General features: G+C 41.9%; 1 protein-coding gene across 3 annotated transcripts; it reads right to left on the minus strand.

Annotated features, from left to right (window-relative positions):
* Positions 1-1032: 1032 nt before the first annotated feature.
* On the minus strand, positions 1033-19901 carry LOC141692852 (pentatricopeptide repeat-containing protein At2g20710, mitochondrial-like). Of its 3 annotated transcripts, none has more exons than XM_074497802.1 (3): positions 19536-19671; positions 3363-3431; positions 1033-2649 (listed from the first exon to the last, which is right to left on the minus strand). In XM_074497802.1, the coding sequence occupies exons 2-3, from the start codon at positions 3387-3389 to the stop codon at positions 1441-1443; spliced, it is 1236 nt and encodes a 411-aa protein (XP_074353903.1). In that variant the 5' UTR covers positions 3390-3431; positions 19536-19671; the 3' UTR covers positions 1033-1440. The 3 variants fall into 3 exon arrangements, with proteins under 3 accessions (XP_074353903.1, XP_074353902.1, XP_074353901.1); XM_074497801.1 differs by lacking the exon at positions 19536-19671 and adding an exon at positions 6227-6845; XM_074497800.1 differs by lacking the exon at positions 3363-3431 and having other exon boundaries at positions 19536-19901.
* Positions 19902-22091: the final 2190 nt, after the last annotated feature.

The raw sequence follows: 22091 nt of genomic DNA on the forward strand, positions 1-22091 counted from the left end.
TGATTGTTTGCCCTGACTAAAATTTGAACAAAAATTATGCAAGATTGCCTACATTTACACATGTAGGTTCTCCAGTTAGGTTGTTTGATTATTTTCCAATTAATTATTGGCTCATTTTATGATTATTCAATTTATTATATAATTGTGCGTAGAATGTCTGCCTACATATGGTCTGTTTGGCAAATCTTATAAGCCAACTTATTGGCGTACAATGTCGGCCTACATATGGTCTGCCTACATATGGTCTGTTTGACAAATCTTATAAGCCAGCTTGTTGGCTTATAAGCCGTAACAGCTTATATTGACGAGTGTTCGTCGATTTAACTTATAAGTTGAATTCACAACTTATAAGCTGATAAGTTGAATGATAAGTTGAATGCTGGTAACAACATACTTTTTCTCAACTTATTTTTCATTTTTTTATCAATTTTAATTTCAGAATATATTTTTTTAAATGTTAATATAACTTAAAATATAAGAATTAAGATAATTATATATAAAAATTATTGATTTTAATTCATTTAAATAAAAACAATTCTAATTTATAAATTAAATTATCCAAACACTTATATAACTTATAAATATTTATTAACTTATTACTTATTACTCACTTATTCACTTTAAGTCATAATTTACTTATTTTAAGATTTCCCAAACGGCCACATGATATCAAGCTCTTGACCAACCACCATATAGAAAAAAACTAAAAAATTGATATATATTAGTTTAAACTTGTCCATACGAAGCACCAGAATACCCTTAACCCTTAACCTTATCAATGTAGTATGCTAAAAACACCCTAAGATCGATGTCCTCATTGATCCCATAAATACACCTATTCCGGGATAACTTTGATACCGTCTATAATATTCAAATCCAACATTGAACGCATACCAAATCTAACTCCGCACATATGAGTCCAAATTAACTAGCAATTTGTTACACATTAGTTACAAACTTATCCATATAAAGAACACGATCATATATCCTGCATCAGGCTAACAAAACACAAGTATTAAAAAAGGCAATATGTCATAGAAAAATACATATGAATTGTGGCACTAATTTAAAAATTGTATCCATTCCACAGACTCCCATTTCTACCATAACTACTGTTTCAAGCTATTGCCCCCAACCACTGATATCTTTGCCGGGGATTTTCTAGTTCGATGAAAATTACTAAAAGTTAATTTGACATTACAAATTAACCAAATTATCTAGAGAAATATGTTTTCAAATTCATTTAATTAGCTGTTCACAGTTTTTATAGCAAAACAAAGCAAGATAGATGGTAAATACAAACCATAGATGAGTTCTGCACCAGACATATAACTCTTAAACAGAACAAAACCATAACCTACCTCAACGCCATTCCCATATTACCATAATTTAATATTCTAAGCTATTCATCTACGCAAAAGTGGTATGTTGCTGCAGCTTTCAAGTTTCGGGCACTTTACCTTGTCTGTCAAAATCTCCTTCCATAAATCCACTAATATCTTCTTTGTCAGTTTCAAAATAATTTAACAACTCCTTTTCAATGTCAGCGGAAACAATATCCTTAGCAACAAGGGACCTTACAAATTCCTTTGCTTCCTTAACATCATTGTTTCCTTTCATGTATTCCAAACATGCGACCAGGATATCCTTGCTTGGCAGCTGCCATCCTTGTCGACACTCTGCAATGCCTCTTTTCATTGCTTCTACTGCTTTCTGGGGTTGATCACAACCAATATAACCTGTGGCAAGAAAATACCAAGTACAAGGGATAGGTTTTTTATTCCTTTGTTCGGCTCTTTCTACAAGAGCTTCAGCTTTTCCCATAAGACCTTTTTTGCAGTAATAACTAATCAAGGAGTTTGGAATCCGAAAATCGTAGCTCAGCTGACTATCCTCCCATTCTTCGAAAACATTTTCTGCACCTATTTTGTCATCAAGCTTTAAGAGTGAGGTTATCATACTTTTATAGCCAGTATTGTAGATTTTTCCGTGCTTCTTGTAAACTTCCCATAGCCGCAGTACCTCGGCTTTATTCCCCATTGCGGAATAGTGTGTAATAAGGAATTCGTATCCAAGGCTCTTTCTCTTGGAAGTTTGTATCAGTCCCTCAGCTTTCTTCAACATCATAGAAGCTTTGTCTACACAACCAACGTTTTTATATGCATCTGCAGCACTGGTATAGCTATCCCAATCCAGACGATACTCAGGTTCAGATTCCATTTTCTGAAATATTACATCAATATCCTCAATGCTGCAGCTGGCAGAATATGAAGCCAACAAGATACTGTAAGTAAATTTGTCCCAGACAATGCCTTTTTCCTTCATTTCGTGCAGCAAAGGCTTCAATTTGTCATAGTTGCCTGTCTTGCAGTATAGACTAAGCATGTTATTATAAGACAATGTGTATCTTAGGAATCCCAAATCCCTCATTTTCTGCATGAGGTCCTCTGCTTTCTCCATGGATTTTTCTTCAACATAGCAGTTGAGAAGAGAACCATAGACCTGCGCACATTTCATCTGTTTTGGGATGTCATTAAAATAGATCACAGCTTGGTCAATCCCTTTAAATCTGGATATCAAGTCCAGCCGGACAGCCACATCACCACGTGAAAGTTGAAAATACCTTTTGTCACTCATCCATTGAGAAACCTAAAATAACAATAAGAAAGAGCTCAAACAAGGTAAATCTTGAATGTAGAAGTACTGATGCGGTAACCTCTTACACATGTTATTTCATTCTTCTGTTCGAAGAAATCAACTATGAAAATTAACTTGACAAGAGGTTTACATTTCTAAAGGAATTGATAGATCTTGATTGCTAGTTTGCTACCTGTATCGTGGAGTAGTGAGCAGAAAAAGTTTTAAAGAGCAAATTTAGATTAATAGACCACATATGTAACCAAATATATTGTAAAAATTGAAGGACTTCTTATACTCCGGTACCAAAAGAACCAAAATGGAGAACCGATGCTATTCAAAATTTAAATAAATAGTATGATGTGATGCTTCATTCTTATCCTCCACAACATTTTTTTTAATTCTATCTGGTTCAACTAAGTATGAATATAAGTACTTCTATCGATGTTCCTGGCAGTGTCGAAGATTCATAATGCAGTATTGGCAAGTCATATTCAAACCCCAAAAATAAAATTAGTCCTTTGTATAGCTTCTTAAGGTTGCTGCTGAATTTATCATGCATTATCAACTGTAGAAACCTTTTAATGTATAACAATATACCAACACTTGTTACTTGGACAAGAAATTTAAATTGAAAAGAAGTGATCTCTTAGAGTGCTACATTTATACAAGCACTTGAGAATTGTGGTTTACAAAGGTCGAGAGTGAAGAGGAGCATATCTTACTGGTTTTAATTCTAACGTGTTATTCATCAAAGCAATATAAGTTGTTTGCCAATCCCTTCACCCTTCTACCTACAAAAAAGGTATAATAACAAAAGTACTTATCCTAGCATTAGGCATATTTCAAAATCATGCTTGGCTATTAGTTTTTACTTAATATTTTTTAAGTAAGAGTATTTTATTTCTGATAACTCCTGGTGGCGGGGCTGCTCCTTCGACGCCGTCCTGGATCCTTCGCCGCTGTAGAGATGTAGCTGTGGTTGGTTCCTACAAAACAACACCGGAGGGGGGTTGGAGTCCCGCGGCGCCTCCGGCGTGAGAGTAAGAACTAGCTTTTTGGGAAGATGAAGATGAATATGAATGCAGGGTGGCTGTGCGTGTATATGAGTGTGAAAGAATGATTAACCCCAAAACCTCACCTTCTTGGGTTATTTATAGCCCAAGGGTAGGGTTTTGGGGTTGGTACCTTTAGATCATAGCCATTGGTTTTGGGAGTGGAGGACACCTGGCTGGAGTGGATGCTTTACACGTGTCAGCGCAGGATTGGCCGCGGAATGTTCTGAGGATCCTCTGACACGTGCCCTGATTATTCCCATGATTGATGTGTGACAGTTGTCCCCATCATGTGCTTGGGCCAACGTCTCACGTGCTGGGATTTACCAAGGTTAGGCTTGCGGGACTGAGCTGGTTAGGAGCGGTAGTGTGCGGGACTACTCCTTCTAGGAGCTGCGTGGAGTTAGGGGCCTAGGAGTAGCCCTCCCAGGAGTCATATGGAGTTAGGAGCTTGGGAGTAGTCCTTCTAGGAGCTGTATAGAGTTGAAGGCCTAGGAGTAGTCCTCCCAGGAGCTATATAGAGTTGGAGGCCTAGGAGTAGTCCTCCCAAGAGCTATATGTACTATCATGTGCCCCCCACTCCTTTATGCAGATTTTCTGGATGGGGGAGTGAATTTGGGTATGTTTGTGGAACATGAGCTTTTGATTGTTTTGCTAGAAGAATTTGAGCTTTTCTTGCCCCCAGTCCGGATTGCGGAGTTCGGCGAATCAGGACTAAGGTGGTTGTCCTTGTCAGGAGTTGAGGTTTTCTTGCCCCCCAGTCCGGATTGCGCGGAGTTCGGGGAATCAGGACTAAGGTGGTTGTCCTTGTCAGGAGTTGAACTTTTCTTGCCCCCAGTCCGGATTGCACGGAGTTCGGCGAATCAGGACTAAGGTGGTTGTCCTTGTCAGGAGTTGAGCTTTCCTTGCCCCCCAGTCCGGATTGTGCGGAGCTCGGGAAATCAGGACTAAGGTGGTTGTCCTTGTCAGGAGTTGAGTTTTTCTTGCCCTCCAGTCCGGATTGCTCTGAGGTCGGCGGATTTGGACTAAGGTGGTTGTTCTGGTAAGGAGTTGAGCTTTTCTTGCCCCCCGTCCGGATTGCGCGGAGTTCGGCGAATCAGGACTAAGGTGGTTGTCCTTGTCAGGAGTTGAGCTTTTCTTGCCCCCGTCCTGATTGCGCGGAGCTCGGGGAATCAGGACTCAGGTGGTTATCCTCCCAGGAGTTGAGCTTTCCTTGCCCCCCCAGTCCGGATTGCGCTGAGTTCGGCGAATCAGGAGTAAGGTGGTTGTCCTGGTAAGGAGATGATTTTTTCCTGCCCTCCAGTCCGGATTGCGCTGAGTTCGGCGAATCATGACTGAGGTGGTTGTACTTGTCAGAGTTGAGTTTTTCTTGCCCTCCAGTCCGGATTGCGCTGAGTTCGGCGAATCAGGACTAAGGTGGTTGTCTTGGTAAGGAGTTGAGTTTTTCTTGCCCTCCAGTCCGGATTGTGCTGAGTTCGGCGAATCAGGACTATGGTGGTTGTCCTGGTAAGGAGTTGAGTTTTTCTTGCCCAGTCCGGATTGCGATGAGTTCGGAGAATCAGGACTAAGGTGGTTGTCCTGGTAAGGTGTTGAGCTTTTCTTGCCCCAGTCCGGATTGCGATGAGTTCGGCGAATCAGGACTAAGGTGGTTGTCTTTAGCAGGAGTTGAGCTTTTCTTGTTCCCCAGTCCGGATTTATTTGAGTTATGTAGTTCGGACTTGGAAGTTGAATCGTTTTGAGTATTTCCCCCCAATGATTTGAATTGTTACAGCTGTCTTTTTTCAAAAGAAGTGCTGTAATAATGACTATTTAATATTGACCGCTTATGATTGACGTCCAGCCACGTGTCGTGGCTGTTTAGTTTTTAACCCCCTATAAAAGGAGGTGCTGCCTTCTTTATTTTCTTTTTATTGTTTCTTCAATTCCTCTCTTTTTCTGTCTTTCTCTCGAGGTTTTTCTTTGCTGTTTTTGCCGTCGTTTCCTGTCGCTGTAGCTTGGCCCGTGGTTGCTTCTTGGTCGTCCCCAGCCGCTCCGTTATATCAATCTTGTAAGTGTTGTTCTTTCTCACTGTTTCTGTCTTTACTCTGATTCTTTCTTGACCTTCATTGTTTGGTTGTAGTGTTTCACTAATCTTGTATTTTGTTGTGGTTGTTTTGCTGTATGTATGTGTATATATATATGTTTGTGGGCATGTTTTGGTTTTTGATCTGTGTTAATTGTGTTTCTGGAATTAGGGTTTTCTGTTAGGGTCCGGACTTGGATACCTAGTCCGGACTCATAGGCTAGGATTTGGAGTTTGTAATTGGTTGGTGTTTTTGTATTTCTGTGTCATTCGAGTTCGGAGTAGTAGGCTAGGTTTGGTTGTTTAACTTCGGGGTTTTTGCAGTCCGGAGCGCCTGTTTAATTTTGGGTTTTTGTTTTATCTTGGATCGGGTCTCCGGACTGTCTGTTTTTGACTTGTAATAAAATTGATAATAAGGTAGTCCGGACCATCTAGCTTTGAAGATAAATAAACTGTAGGGTTTTAGACTAACCTTTGTCACTTGTTTTAGGTTTATGGTCCGGACTAAAGCTCTTGCCAAGGCCTACATAACTTGTTATCCGGGGCCATCTAGTTCAGATTCTGAGTCTTCTGCTGATTCTGAACGAGTTGAGATGGGGAAGAGGGCTTCCACTTCGACTCTGAGGCAATAACGAAGCTTACAGTTGCTAAGATATCTTCAAGAAAGGTACCCTGCAGTCCGGAGGGTTTGTGGGTGGAGAATTTGAGTTATTTTATTAGTAAGAGCGAGGAGATAGAAAACAGCTTTTATTTTAGGAGCATTAGGTCCGGATACGCTAGGCTGCAAAACGCTGATCCGCGGCCTTATGATAGGGAGGCCTTTGATAGGAAATTTGCTGATAGATAGTGTCTAAGGAGCACTATGAGCTCAAGGATGAGTACGCTGCCCTAGATCATGCGGCTCAGGATTCTACGGTCCGGGCTGCCTTTCAGTTGGATCCCCGGGTCGAGTGGAGGGTGGCCGACTCCGGACGAGAGGGCTCATCATAGACCGGCTGATGGGTTTATTCCGATGTGGCTGGAGCATCTCCGGTCCGGGTGGAATCCACATTGGCATCTGTTTTTGAAGCATCTGTGCAAATATGTGTACAAACTCTCTCCGATGCAGATTACGCCTAATGGTATAAAGTGGATGACCTGGTTTATTGCTACTTGCAATCAGTTCAAGGTTCAGCCCACGTTCAAGCTATGGCATCACATTTTTCATCTGGTCCGGTCTAGTCAGTTCCCCTTATATGAACTTCGGTTCCGGGCTCCGGAGTGCGGCTATGGTGGTTCCTATAGGCCTGTCATCCAGCAATCTTCGTTGAAGTATTGGAATGGGGAGTTGATCATGCTCCGGGGTTTAGACTTGCACTACTTACCCCACATTGCTTCAGAAGGGGTCCGGAATCGTTTTCGTAGGGATGTGCTCCGGGGTGAAGCTATCCGGTTAATGTTTGCATTTTGTGAGTCTCTGGGTTTCCAAATGACCCGAGACACTTTTATGAATCATAGGACTATGCATAGATTTGGTTGTAGTGTTTCACTAATCTTGTATTTTGTTGTGGTTGTTTTGCTGTATGTATGTGTATATATATATGTTTGTGGGCATGTTTTGGTTTTTGATCTGTGTTAATTGTGTTTCTGGAATTAGGGTTTTCTGTTAGGGTCCGGACTTGGATACCTAGTCCGGACTCATAGGCTAGGATTTGGAGTTTGTAATTGGTTGGTGTTTTTGTGTTTCTGTGTCATTCGAGTTCGGAGTAGTAGGCTAGGTTTGGTTGTTTAACTTCGGGGTTTTTGCAGTCCGGAGCGCCTATTTAATTTTGGGTTTTTGTTTTATCTTGGATCGGGTCTCCGGACTGTCTGTTTTTGACTTGTAATAAAATTGATAATACGGTAGTCCGGACCATCTAGCTTTGAAGATAAATAAACTGTAGGGTTTTAGACTAACCTTTGTCACTTGTTTTAGGTTTATGGTCCGGACTAAAGCTCTTGCCAAGGCCTACATAACTTGTTATCCGGGGCCATCTAGTTCAGATTCTGAGTCTTCTGCTGATTCTGAACGAGTTGAGATGGGGAAGAGGGCTTCCACTTCGACTCTGAGGCAATAACGAAGCTTACAGTTGCTAAGATATCTTCAAGAAAGGTACCCTGCAGTCCGGAGGGTTTGTGGGTGGAGAATTTGAGTTATTTTATTAGTAAGAGCGAGGAGATAGAAAACAGCTTTTATTTTAGGAGCATTAGGTCCGGATACGCTAGGCTGCAAAACGCTGATCCGCGGCCTTATGATAGGGAGGCCTTTGATAGGAAATTTGCTGATAGATAGTGTCTAAGGAGCACTATGAGCTCAAGGATGAGTACGCTGCCCTAGATCATGCGGCTCAGGATTCTACGGTCCGGGCTGCCTTTCAGTTGGATCCCCGGGTCGAGTGGAGGGTGGCCGACTCCGGACGAGAGGGCTCATCATAGACCGGCTGATGGGTTTATTCCGATGTGGCTGGAGCATCTCCGGTCCGGGTGGAATCCACATTGGCATCTGTTTTTGAAGCATCTGTGCAAATATGTGTACAAACTCTCTCCGATGCAGATTACGCCTAATGGTATAAAGTGGATGACCTGGTTTATTGCTACTTGCAATCAGTTCAAGGTTCATCCCACGTTCAAGCTATGGCATCACATTTTTCATCTGGTCCGGTCTAGTCAGTTCCCCTTATATGAACTTCGGTTCCGGGCTCCGGAGTGCGGCTATGGTGGTTCCTATAGGCCTGTCATCCAGCAATCTTCGTTGAAGTATTGGAATGGGGAGTTGATCATGCTCCGGGGTTTAGACTTGCACTACTTACCCCACATTGCTTCAGAAGGGGTCCAGACTCGTTTTCGTAGGGATGTGCTCCGGGGTGAAGCTATCCGGTTAATGTTTGCATTTTGTGAGTCTCTGGGTTTCCAAATGACCCGAGACACTTTTATGAATCATAGGACTATGCATAGATTTGGTTGTAGTGTTTCACTAATCTTGTATTTTGTTGTGGTTGTTTTGCTGTATGTATGTGTATATATATATGTTTGTGGGCATGTTTTGGTTTTTGATCTGTGTTAATTGTGTTTCTGGAATTAGGGTTTTCTGTTAGGGTCCGGACTTGGATACCTAGTCCGGACTCATAGGCTAGGATTTGGAGTTTGTAATTGGTTGGTGTTTTTGTGTTTCTGTGTCATTCGAGTTCGGAGTAGTAGGCTAGGTTTGGTTGTTTAACTTCGGGGTTTTTGCAGTCCGGAGCGCCTATTTAATTTTGGGTTTTTGTTTTATCTTGGATCGGGTCTCCGGACTGTCTGTTTTTGACTTGTAATAAAATTGATAATACGGTAGTCCGGACCATCTAGCTTTGAAGATAAATAAACTGTAGGGTTTTAGACTAACCTTTGTCACTTGTTTTAGGTTTATGGTCCGGACTAAAGCTCTTGCCAAGGCCTACATAACTTGTTATCCGGGGCCATCTAGTTCAGATTCTGAGTCTTCTGCTGATTCTGAACGAGTTGAGATGGGGAAGAGGGCTTCCACTTCGACTCTGAGGCAATAACGAAGCTTACAGTTGCTAAGATATCTTCAAGAAAGGTACCCTGCAGTCCGGAGGGTTTGTGGGTGGAGAATTTGAGTTATTTTATTAGTAAGAGCGAGGAGATAGAAAACAGCTTTTATTTTAGGAGCATTAGGTCCGGATACGCTAGGCTGCAAAACGCTGATCCGCGGCCTTATGATAGGGAGGCCTTTGATAGGAAATTTGCTGATAGATAGTGTCTAAGGAGCACTATGAGCTCAAGGATGAGTACGCTGCCCTAGATCATGCGGCTCAGGATTCTACGGTCCGGGCTGCCTTTCAGTTGGATCCCCGGGTCGAGTGGAGGGTGGCCGACTCCGGACGAGAGGGCTCATCATAGACCGGCTGATGGGTTTATTCCGATGTGGCTGGAGCATCTCCGGTCCGGGTGGAATCCACATTGGCATCTGTTTTTGAAGCATCTGTGCAAATATGTGTACAAACTCTCTCCGATGCAGATTACGCCTAATGGTATAAAGTGGATGACCTGGTTTATTGCTACTTGCAATCAGTTCAAGGTTCATCCCACGTTCAAGCTATGGCATCACATTTTTCATCTGGTCCGGTCTAGTCAGTTTCCCTTATATGAACTTCGGTTCCGGGCTCCGGAGTGCGGCTATGGTGGTTCCTATAGGCCTGTCATCCAGCAATCTTCGTTGAAGTATTGGAATGGGGAGTTGATCATGCTCCGGGGTTTAGACTTGCACTACTTACCCCACATTGCTTCAGAAGGGGTCCGGACTCGTTTTCGTAGGGATGTGCTCCGGGGTGAAGCTATCCGGTTAATGTTTGCATTTTGTGAGTCTCTGGGTTTCCAAATGACCCGAGACACTTTTATGAATCATAGGACTATGCATAGATTTGGTTGTAGTGTTTCACTAATCTTGTATTTTGTTGTGGTTGTTTTGCTGTATGTATGTGTATATATATATGTTTGTGGGCATGTTTTGGTTTTTGATCTGTGTTAATTGTATTTCTGGAATTAGGGTTTTCTATTAGGGTCCGGACTTGGATACCTAGTCCGGACTCATAGGCTAGGATTTGGAGTTTGTAATTGGTTGGTGTTTTTGTGTTTCTGTGTCATTCGAGTTCGGAGTAGTAGGCTAGGTTTGGTTGTTTAACTTCGGGGTTTTTGCAGTCCGGAGCGCCTATTTAATTTTGGGTTTTTGTTTTATCTTGGATCGGGTCTCCGGACTGTCTGTTTTTGACTTGTAATAAAATTGATAATACGGTAGTCCGGACCATCTAGCTTTGAAGATAAATAAACTGTAGGGTTTTAGACTAACCTTTGTCACTTGTTTTAGGTTTATGGTCCGGACTAAAGCTCTTGCCAAGGCCTACATAACTTGTTATCCGGGGCCATCTAGTTCAGATTCTGAGTCTTCTGCTGATTCTGAACGAGTTGAGATGGGGAAGAGGGCTTCCACTTCGACTCTGAGGCAATAACGAAGCTTACAGTTGCTAAGATATCTTCAAGAAAGGTACCCTGCAGTCCGGAGGGTTTGTGGGTGGAGAATTTGAGTTATTTTATTAGTAAGAGCGAGGAGATAGAAAACAGCTTTTATTTTAGGAGCATTAGGTCCGGATACGCTAGGCTGCAAAACGCTGATCCGCGGCCTTATGATAGGGAGGCCTTTGATAGGAAATTTGCTGATAGATAGTGTCTAAGGAGCACTATGAGCTCAAGGATGAGTACGCTGCCCTAGATCATGCGGCTCAGGATTCTACGGTCCGGGCTGCCTTTCAGTTGGATCCCCGGGTCGAGTGGAGGGTGGCCGACTCCGGACGAGAGGGCTCATCATAGACCGGCTGATGGGTTTATTCCGATGTGGCTGGAGCATCTCCGGTCCGGGTGGAATCCACATTGGCATCTGTTTTTGAAGCATCTGTGCAAATATGTGTACAAACTCTCTCCGATGCAGATTACGCCTAATGGTATAAAGTGGATGACCTGGTTTATTGCTACTTGCAATCAGTTCAAGGTTCAGCCCACGTTCAAGCTATGGCATCACATTTTTCATCTGGTCCGGTCTAGTCAGTTCCCCTTATATGAACTTCGGTTCCGGGCTCCGGAGTGCGGCTATGGTGGTTCCTATAGGCCTGTCATCCAGCAATCTTCGTTGAAGTATTGGAATGGGGAGTTGATCATGCTCCGGGGTTTAGACTTGCACTACTTACCCCACATTGCTTCAGAAGGGGTCCGGAATCGTTTTCGTAGGGATGTGCTCCGGGGTGAAGCTATCCGGTTAATGTTTGCATTTTGTGAGTCTCTGGGTTTCCAAATGACCCGAGACACTTTTATGAATCATAGGACTATGCATAGATTTGGTTGTAGTGTTTCACTAATCTTGTATTTTGTTGTGGTTGTTTTGCTGTATGTATGTGTATATATATATGTTTGTGGGCATGTTTTGGTTTTTGATCTGTGTTAATTGTGTTTCTGGAATTAGGGTTTTCTGTTAGGGTCCGGACTTGGATACCTAGTCCGGACTCATAGGCTAGGATTTGGAGTTTGTAATTGGTTGGTGTTTTTGTGTTTCTGTGTCATTCGAGTTCGGAGTAGTAGGCTAGGTTTGGTTGTTTAACTTCGGGGTTTTTGCAGTCCGGAGCGCCTATTTAATTTTGGGTTTTTGTTTTATCTTGGATCGGGTCTCCGGACTGTCTGTTTTTGACTTGTAATAAAATTGATAATACGGTAGTCCGGACCATCTAGCTTTGAAGATAAATAAACTGTAGGGTTTTAGACTAACCTTTGTCACTTGTTTTAGGTTTATGGTCCGGACTAAAGCTCTTGCCAAGGCCTACATAACTTGTTATCCGGGGCCATCTAGTTCAGATTCTGAGTCTTCTGCTGATTCTGAACGAGTTGAGATGGGGAAGAGGGCTTCCACTTCGACTCTGAGGCAATAACGAAGCTTACAGTTGCTAAGATATCTTCAAGAAAGGTACCCTGCAGTCCGGAGGGTTTGTGGGTGGAGAATTTGAGTTATTTTATTAGTAAGAGCGAGGAGATAGAAAACAACTTTTATTTTAGGAGCATTAGGTCCGGATACGCTAGGCTGCAAAACGCTGATCCGCGGCCTTATGATAGGGAGGCCTTTGATAGGAAATTTGCTGATAGATAGTGTCTAAGGAGCACTATGAGCTCAAGGATGAGTACGCTGCCCTAGATCATGCGGCTCAGGATTCTACGGTCCGGGCTGCCTTTCAGTTGGATCCCCGGGTCGAGTGGAGGGTGGCCGACTCCGGACGAGAGGGCTCATCATAGACCGGCTGATGGGTTTATTCCGATGTGGCTGGAGCATCTCCGGTCCGGGTGGAATCCACATTGGCATCTGTTTTTGAAGCATCTGTGCAAATATGTGTACAAACTCTCTCCGATGCAGATTACGCCTAATGGTATAAAGTGGATGACCTGGTTTATTGCTACTTGCAATCAGTTCAAGGTTCATCCCACGTTCAAGCTATGGCATCACATTTTTCATCTGGTCCGGTCTAGTCAGTTCCCCTTATATGAACTTCGGTTCCGGGCTCCGGAGTGCGGCTATGGTGGTTCCTATAGGCCTGTCATCCAGCAATCTTCGTTGAAGTATTGGAATGGGGAGTTGATCATGCTCCGGGGTTTAGACTTGCACTACTTACCCCACATTGCTTCAGAAGGGGTCCGGACTCGTTTTCGTAGGGATGTGCTCCGGGGTGAAGCTATCCGGTTAATTTTTGCATTTTGTGAGTCTCTGGGTTTCCAAATGACCCGAGACACTTTTATGAATCATAGGACTATGCATAGATTTGGTTGTAGTGTTTCACTAATCTTGTATTTTGTTGTGGTTGTTTTGCTGTATGTATGTGTATATATATATGTTTGTGGGCATGTTTTGGTTTTTGATCTGTGTTAATTGTGTTTCTGGAATTAGGGTTTTCTGTTAGGGTCCGGACTTGGATACCTAGTCCGGACTCATAGGCTAGGATTTGGAGTTTGTAATTGGTTGGTGTTTTTGTGTTTCTGTGTCATTCGAGTTCGGAGTAGTAGGCTAGGTTTGGTTGTTTAACTTCGGGGTTTTTGCAGTCTGGAGCGCCTATTTAATTTTGGGTTTTTGTTTTATCTTGGATCGGGTCTCCGGACTGTCTGTTTTTGACTTGTAATAAAATTGATAATACGGTAGTCCGGACCATCTAGCTTTGAAGATAAATAAACTGTAGGGTTTTAGACTAACCTTTGTCACTTGTTTTAGGTTTATGGTCCGGACTAAAGCTCTTGCCAAGGCCTACATAACTTGTTATCCGGGGCCATCTAGTTCAGATTCTGAGTCTTCTGCTGATTCTGAACGAGTTGAGATGGGGAAGAGGGCTTCCACTTCGAACTCTGAGGTAATAACGAAGCTTACAGTTGCTAAGATATCTTCAAGAAAGGTACCCTGCAGTCCGGAGGGTTTGTGGGTGGAGAATTTGAGTTATTTTATTAGTAAGAGCGAGGAGATAGAAAACAGCTTTTATTTTAGGAGCATTAGGTCCGGATACGCTAGGCTGCAAAACGCTGATCCGCGGCCTTATGATAGGGAGGCCTTTGATAGGAAATTTGCTGATAGATAGTGTCTAAGGAGCACTATGAGCTCAAGGATGAGTACGCTGCCCTAGATCATGCGGCTCAGGATTCTACGGTTCGGGCTGCCTTTCAGTTGGATCCCCGGGTCGAGTGGAGGGTGGCCGACTCCGGACGAGAGGGCTCATCATAGACCGGCTGATGGGTTTATTCCGATGTGGCTGGAGCATTTCCGGTCCGGGTGGAATCCACATTGGCATATGTTTTTGAAGCATCTGTGCAAATATGTGTACAAACTCTCTCCGATGCAGATTACGCCTAATGGTATAAAGTGGATGACCTGGTTTATTGCTACTTGCAATCAGTTCAAGGTTCAGCCCACGTTCAAGCTATGGCATCACATTTTTCATCTGGTCTGGTCTAGTCAGTTCCCCTTATATGAACTTCGGTTCCGGGCTCCGGAGTGCGGCTATGGTGGTTCCTATAGGCCTGTCATCCAGCAATCTTCGTTGAAGTATTGGAATGGGGAGTTGATCATGCTCCGGGGTTTAGACTTGCACTACTTACCCCACATTGCTTCATAAGACTTGGCTTACATAGTAGACTGGTTGCTGTGTTCCATTCTCCTCCCTGATTAGGGCAGCTCCTACGGCTTGTGCTCCTGCTGACAAGTATAAGTAGAGAGGCTCTCCTGGTTTAACTTTAGTTAGGACTGGTGGCTGAGAGAGGTAGGACTTATTTCCTCGAATGCTTTCTGGCACTCCGGATTCTAGTTTACCTCTTTCTTGTTGGTTGCTCCTTTAAGTAAATCAAAGAAAGGTAGACACCTCTCTGCTAGCTTTGAGACAAATCTCCTGAGTGCTGCTAGGGATCCTGCTAGTTTCTGCACATCTTTTTGGGTCCTGGGAGCTTTCATCTCCTGGATTGCTTTTATTTTCTCTGGATTGGCTTCTATGCCTCTGTTGCTGATCATGAATCCTAAGAACTTGCCTGCTCTTACTCCGAAGGTGCATTTCTCCGGATTCAGTTTGAGTTGGTTTTCCTTAGATTGTCAAAGCACTCCTTGAGGTCTTCCACATGCCCTGGTACGGTTGTTGATTTGGAAATCATGTCATCGACATAACACTCCAAGTTTCTCCCAATCTGGGACTTGAATATCTTGTTCATTGCTCTTTGGTAAGTGGATCCTGCGCTGGTAAGCTCGAAGGGTAGCATCACATAGGCGTAAACTGCTCTGTGAGTTATGAATGCTGTCTTAGGAATGTCCTTTGGGTTCATCTTTATCTGGTTGTATCCGGAGAAGGCATCCATGAAACTTAGCATGACATGTCCTGAGGTGGCATCTATCAGTTGATCTATATTTGGGAGAGGGTATGGGTCCTTCGGGCACGCATCATTCAAGTCCGTGTAGTCCACACACATTCTCAATTTGCCGTTGGACTTCTTCACCATGACCACATTAGCTAGCCACTCCGGATATTTGATTTCTTTGATGATTCCTGCTTTGAGTAGCTTTTCTACTTCTTCGTCAATGACTCTTTGCCTCTCCGGAGCAAATTTCTTCTCTTCTGTTTTACTGGTTTTCTGTTGGGGTTGACATCTAAGCTGTGCATTGCTATGGACTCATGTAGTCCTGGCATGTCCCTTGGACTCCAGGCAAATAATCTTTGTACTCCCGGAGCAAGGATACTAATCTCTCGAAACCTGACCCAACTTTCACTTTTTTGCTAGAATTGCTTTCGTCTACTTCGACTTCTTCTGTTTCGACTGCAGCTTCGATTTTTGCTTGTTCCTTGTTTGAAATCATTTGGTGAATTCGGGCTTCAGAGTTCTTCTTCAGATAGATGTTTGCTTGTTCAGGTTCTTTTGTTGCTTTCATAGTAGGACTAGGTTGGTCTGGGACTTAGTTTGTCTTGTCCAGTACCATGACTTGGTTGCTTGCCAGTTTTTCTGGACTTGTTTTGTTCGCTTCTTCCCGTTTCCGGGGTCGGTGCTTCTTCATGCTTTGTTGCTTGCGAAGGACTGTAGCCTTCCTTTTGTTATCTTGATGTGTCTCTGTCATAACTAATCCCTGGTTGTAGCATGTTTCAGCGACTCCATGATCTCCTTTAATCTCTCCGACTCCTGTCGGGGTTGGGAATTTGATCTTGAGATGGGAGATTGAAGTTATTGCTTGCATCATGGTTAGAGCTGATCTGCCAATGATTCCGTTGTATGAAGAAGGAGCATTGATCACATAAAATTTGATGACATGAGTCACTTGGTTAGGAGCAGATCCAAAAATGACTGGCAGATACAAAGTTCCTTGGATCGGGACTAAGTTGTGGCCGAAGCCATAGAGTGGGTCCTCTCGACATTCATTTGAGCGGACGCTCCCTAACTGCATTCTATCCACTGTGTGCTTGAAGAGAATATTTACCGAGGAGCCATTGTCTATGAGCATTCTTCTTACTTCATTATCGAAAATGTCTAGAGTGACAACCAAAGCTGCATTGTGATGAGGGTTGACTCCTTCGTAGTCCTTGCTGCTGAAGGATATCACCAGGATTGGGAGTGATTGGATTGAGAGCACTTCTTCGCCGAAGTCCGGGCTCCGGGGTGGGGAGTAGGATCCAACTAGGACCACATTGACGACATTCTTTCCTCTCTTCTGTGCTTCCCCTCTGTTGTCCCGAACTAAGTACTTGTTCATGTTCCCCTTCTTCAATTGGTCCTCAATGAAGTACTTGAGTGATAAGCAATTCTCAGTCTTGTGGCCATGGGTCTCGTGGTAATCACACTGCCTATTATAAGGCCTGCTTTCCGGACGGGTTTGCATTGGTTTAGGAGGATAATAGAAAGGCTTGTCTTTTACTTCTTTCAAGATTTCCTCCCGGGTCATGTTGAGGGGAGTCCAGTCCGGCTCCTGCTTTGGCTTCCGGGGCTGCTTCGTGGGTCATGGGTCACTGCTTGACTCCTTCTTAGGACCAAGTCTCTGGAAAACCGGAGTAGTTTGTCTTTCTTGGCCTTTGTTGCTTTGCTTGAACTTCTTATCCTGATGGTAACCTCATTTCGGTCGGTCATCAGTGTTTTTGATCCTGGACCCCCCATTTCGGGTCATCCTCATTGTCTGGAACACATCTGTTTCCTTAATGAATCTGGCAGCCATGGAATAAGCTGCTGCCAGACTTTGCGGCTCCTTATTGATTAGCTCCACAATATACCTCTCGTTGTGCTCTGGGTCCAGGTTTCTTCTGAAAATGCTTAAAGCTTCCCTCTCATCCAAACTTGAAACTTTATTGATTGCTTCCTGGAACCGGCGCATGTATGCAGAGAGGGACTCATTGTAATGCTGCCGGATCGTCTCCAGGTGACACATGTGCATTTCGTGCGTTTTATTTGCCCGAAATTTCCGAAGGAAGGAGGCTCGGAATTCCTTCCAGGAGTGGATGCTGCGGGAGGGGATTCTGCTGAACCATCTCTGGGCCCCCCCTAAGTCATTGTAGTAATATATCTGCGCTATCTGCTCAAAGTAGTTTAAGTGCTCCTCCGGGTCCCCTAGTCCATCGAAGGAGTCGAAGTTGTAATGCTTCAAGTTCCGCTGCCGGGGGATAGCTTCCAAGGAGTGGCTGAATGGAGATAATGTTTCTCCAACCTCTACTCCTGAGTCTCTGTCCATCTTTCTCTGCAATTCATAGATCATGTCTTTGAGGTCCTTCTGCCCCTCTTCTTCTTCGTCATCAGAAATCAGCTCCGGAGTAGGATCTCTCCGGGTTCTTTTGCTCCTAGACTTGGCCAATAGCTTTTCTTCTTCTCGCTGCATTCTTTTTTGGATCTTTTGCTCTAGCTTTGCTTCTTCTTCTTTCCTGATTTGCTCCCGGACTTCTTCCAACTTTCTTTACTTAGCAGCTTCTGCTTCTTTCTTGCTTTGATCTTTTTTGCTTTTTTTCCCTTTGGCTCCAATTCGGTCGAACACAGACCTCTTTAATTGCTGTGAGTCTCCGGATTCCTCCGGTTCCTCCTCTAGTTCGGCTTCTTCTTGGAGCCGGGTCTGCTCCTGCCTATATAGTCTGATTGCTTCTGCTAGTTCATCGCTTGTAAGGTTTGCTATGTGCTCTTCGGCTACCGGGACATTGGTATACTTGTACTGATTTAGCTCTATGAGGGTCCTGGCATCCCTGGTGTTTACAATTCTCTACACTACGGGAGTGTGTAGTGATTGCTCCTCGAACGTTTCTCTCTCGGCTCCTGGGTCAAGGGCATGGGAGTGGTCCGGCTCCTGGACCTGAGCACTAGCAGATGGTCTTCCAGAGGTATTCTTTCCTGGTCTTGCCATTTCTCAACAATGCCAACAACAAATAACAACAATATGCCACAGATTATATCGATCTAAGGTTGCTTTATGAAATTTGCAGAAACTACCCAGAATAACAACAAACACTAACAAATAGCTTCCTGGGAGCAGTTCAAACAATTTCCTGGGACTACTCAACGATGAAGTATAACGCAAATGCCATATTCAAACTAGAGCAATAATGATTAAAACTAACAATAGCTCACACAAACGTGGCTTAAATAAACAAAACGGGCTCACACAAACGTGGCTTAAAATAACGAGTACACACAAACGTGGCTGAAATAAACAACATTCATGCTTATGGAAAAAGTTGGTTGCTTGGGTTCTTACAAGTTTAAATAAATGGACTTTTTGAAGAGTTTGTTAATGAAGGTGAATCCAGGGGCACCGAGACCCAAGGATGGAGAGCCCCTCCTTCTAGCGCCAAATAATAACTCCTGGTGGCGGGGCTGCTCCTTCGACGCCGTCCTGGATCCTTCGCCGCTGTAGAGGTGTAGTTGTGGTTGGGTTCCTACAAAACAATACCGGAAGGGGGGTTGGAGTCCCGCGGCGCCTCCGGCGTGAGAGTAAGAACTATTTTTTTGGGAAGATGAAGATGAATATGAATGCAGGGTGATTGTGCGTATATATGAGTGTGAAAGAATGATTAACCCCAAAACCTCACCTTCTTGGGTTATTTATAGCCCAAGGGTAGGGTTTTGGGTTGGTACCTTTAGATCATAGCCATTGGTTTTGGGAGCGGAGGACACCTGGCTGGAGTGGATGTTTTACACGTGTCAGCGCGGGATTGGCCGCAGAATGTTCTGAGTATCCTCTGACACGTGCCCTGATTATTCCCATGATTGATGTGTGACAGTTGTCCCCATCATGTGCTTGGGCCAACGTCTTACGTGCTGGGATTTATCAAGGTTAGGCTTGCGGGACTGAGCTGGTTAGGAACGGTAATGTGCGGGACTACTCCTTCTAGGAACTGCGTGGAGTTAAGGGCCTAGGAGTAGCCCTCCCTGGAGTCATATGGAGTTAGGAGCTTGGGAGTAGTCCTTCTAGGAGCTGTATAGAGTTGAAGGTCTAGGAGTAGTCCTCCCAGGAGCTGTATAGAGTTGGAGGCCTAGGACTAGTCCTCCCAGGAGCTATATGTACTATCAATTTTCATTTTTTCCCCTCCACTTTCCTTTAGATAAACTAGATTGACACTCCTAAACTCGGAGATTTTATTTATTTAACTAAACAGGACCCCGTATTCTCTAAAATCAACAAATAATATAATACATTTCCGATAAATGAATATTCGATAAACGGTGGAAGTAATAAAAAGAAAGGGGGAAACCTCAAGGGCGTGTTTGTAGCGTCTATAACGGCGCAACTGTTTGATGATATTTTGAAGAGCTGGTTTATTAACATCTCGACCCTCAAGTACCCACTGATTTAAAATAGGCACCATCGATTCACTCCAGTCACCCGCCGGAGAAATTCGCCGGTACAAACAATCATCGTCTTTAATTCCAGTGGCTAATGAAGTGGAGTAATACAAATAGGAAGTGAGTGATTGGAAACGAGAAGAGGAGTAAGAGTTGTTGGAGGGTTTAAGTGATGATCGAGAAGAACGATACAAGAAATGTAAAAGCAGCTTCATTCTCGCCAGGGTTTATGCACTGTTTCAATTTTTAATTTACGGGAACTCTAAATTAAATTGTTTATTTATGCACAAATAGTTACCAGACTTTGAGTTGGGCGAGTTTTATTATATGAACCGGGCTTTTTTGAACTCTGTTAGGAAATTACTGGGACTAATTTTTGGACTTAAATTTAAGTGGTTTTGGGCTAGGTGTTTCCCGGGCCCAATGAAACCATTCTTTTAAAGTTTAGATTTTTTATTTTTGCTAAGTTAAAAGTTTAGATTTGATTACAACACCATAATAAAGTCTAAACCGATTAATATGAGACCATAATTTTTTAAATTAATATCAAAGATAATAATAAGGTGTGAATACAAAATTATTCATCACTTTATAAAAATAATAATAACATAATATATCGCTATATATACACACCTTTTTGGTATTTTTAATGAACAACCTAAAATATCAAAAACGATAAAATTTAATTTGTGAGCGCATTAAACATGTATCTGCTGTATTATTATCAGGAAAATTACCGTTTATAATATTATTTAGAAAATTTTTGTAACAATTTTAGGGTATCTAGCATTTTTCATTTTTAATAAATGTTAAAATCTATCTGGATAAAGAATTTACATGTAATTTTTTTTTATTTTAAAATAATTCTATGACTCGAACATAGTTTTGATGCTGTGACTCTAAGTTGTCATAGATCCCATCTTACAATACAAATAGAACATAAATTTTAACATTGCATGGCAGACCATTGATTGTTTGTATCGAATCGGGAGGGGCTGCTATCGAAAACAGCTCCGGAAAATCGAGCATCCAGGAGGGGCTGCTAGCCTGCTACAATTAATTACTATTACGAGAACGTAATTTGACTTTTTCCTCACACTACTCATCATCTTTTAAGAAGTTCATTTATCAACATTTGAGCACCACTAGCCTTAACATTCAAATGCTGCGTGCCTCTCTCCTTAGTTACAAGTTTATTTTGATTTTTTTCGACTTAAATTGATTAATTTTGATTTAATATTAAAAATATAAATTAATTATTTTTAAAATCAGAAAATTACATTTTAAAGTAGGACTAAATGTACTTTTTATAATATTGTTTTTATTTTTTTAAAAAAATTTTACATAATATTTAAGTGTAAATCTCAGTCAAAATTTGATAAGTTAATTGATAAAAAATAAAATGAACATGTATTTAGAGATAAAAGGACTATTAAATATCAATTAATTTGTAATGTAAAGCCCCAATTCACGGGTAGTGTATAACATTAAATCAGAAATTTAACAAAACGACATTATCTGTAATTTTAATTTTCTAAACAAAAATACTAGGTAAGTTTTAAATTCACGGATCTATCCGAACAGATGAAGATGTGTGCACACGCAACAAAAAGCACATGAAATGAAATGCAGCTCTCTTTGTAGCAATGTTCAAAGTGACGCGTAAATTACAACTGAAAACTAGGAACATAAAGAAGGCTGATATTAAAGCCAAGGCATGGGGTACATTTTGACCTTTCGTGTCATTTATTTTCGTATTTCGTGTATTAATAAGGTGATTCATAAATAAAATGAAATAATTTCGTGTACCAATATCTTAAAACGAAACATGAAACGAAATTTTCGTGTCAAACACGAAACGAAACGGAGTACACAAACCATTTCGCATACTTATCATGTATCTGTACAAGGAAACAAAATGAAAAAGAAATAGTAAACGAAAAACAAAATATTGCACAAAACACAGTCGATTGTTGAATTGACTGGATTACTTCATTTTTATCTCCACTTTTCATATTTGCCTTGATAGCTGTTTCGATTGTTGGATTCATACTGTAAAATCAATAAAACGATCGATGTAATATGTAATATATACCGTACATTTCGCTTCTAGTCTAACATATACTAGATTAGTTCTCGGGCCCATACCCGGTTATATTATAAATATTTTTTAAAAAATTATTTTAAAATAGCTTAATTTGAATTATATATATTAATATGATATTTTTAATACATAATAATGAGAGTAGAATAAAATTATAAATACAAAAACTTAAAAAATAATATTTTTCAAACTACAAATATTGACTATCAACTTTTAATTAAATATAAAAAACATAATAATAAATATTTGTGTAAATATAATTAATTTTGAATAAGAAAAAATTAGTGAAGAAATGGAACTATTGAAAATTATAAAATTAAGAATATAAAAACGAGTAAAAAAAAAAATGAGAAATGGGTAA

This window comes from Apium graveolens, chromosome 10 (genome assembly GCF_009905375.1).
Source record: "Apium graveolens cultivar Ventura chromosome 10, ASM990537v1, whole genome shotgun sequence".
Lineage (NCBI taxonomy): Eukaryota > Viridiplantae > Streptophyta > Magnoliopsida > Apiales > Apiaceae > Apium > Apium graveolens.

Excerpts from the sequence above, each read along its gene's own strand:
- LOC141692852 (XM_074497800.1), bottom strand. The coding sequence starts at position 19,841 with ATGAAGCTGCTTTTACATTTCTTGTATCGTTCTTCTCGATCATCACTT. Across the intron at positions 2,650-19,535 it reads GCTACAAACACGCCCTTGAG|GTTTCTCAATGGATGAGTGA; the intron begins GTTTCCCCCTTT and ends TTGTTATTTTAG.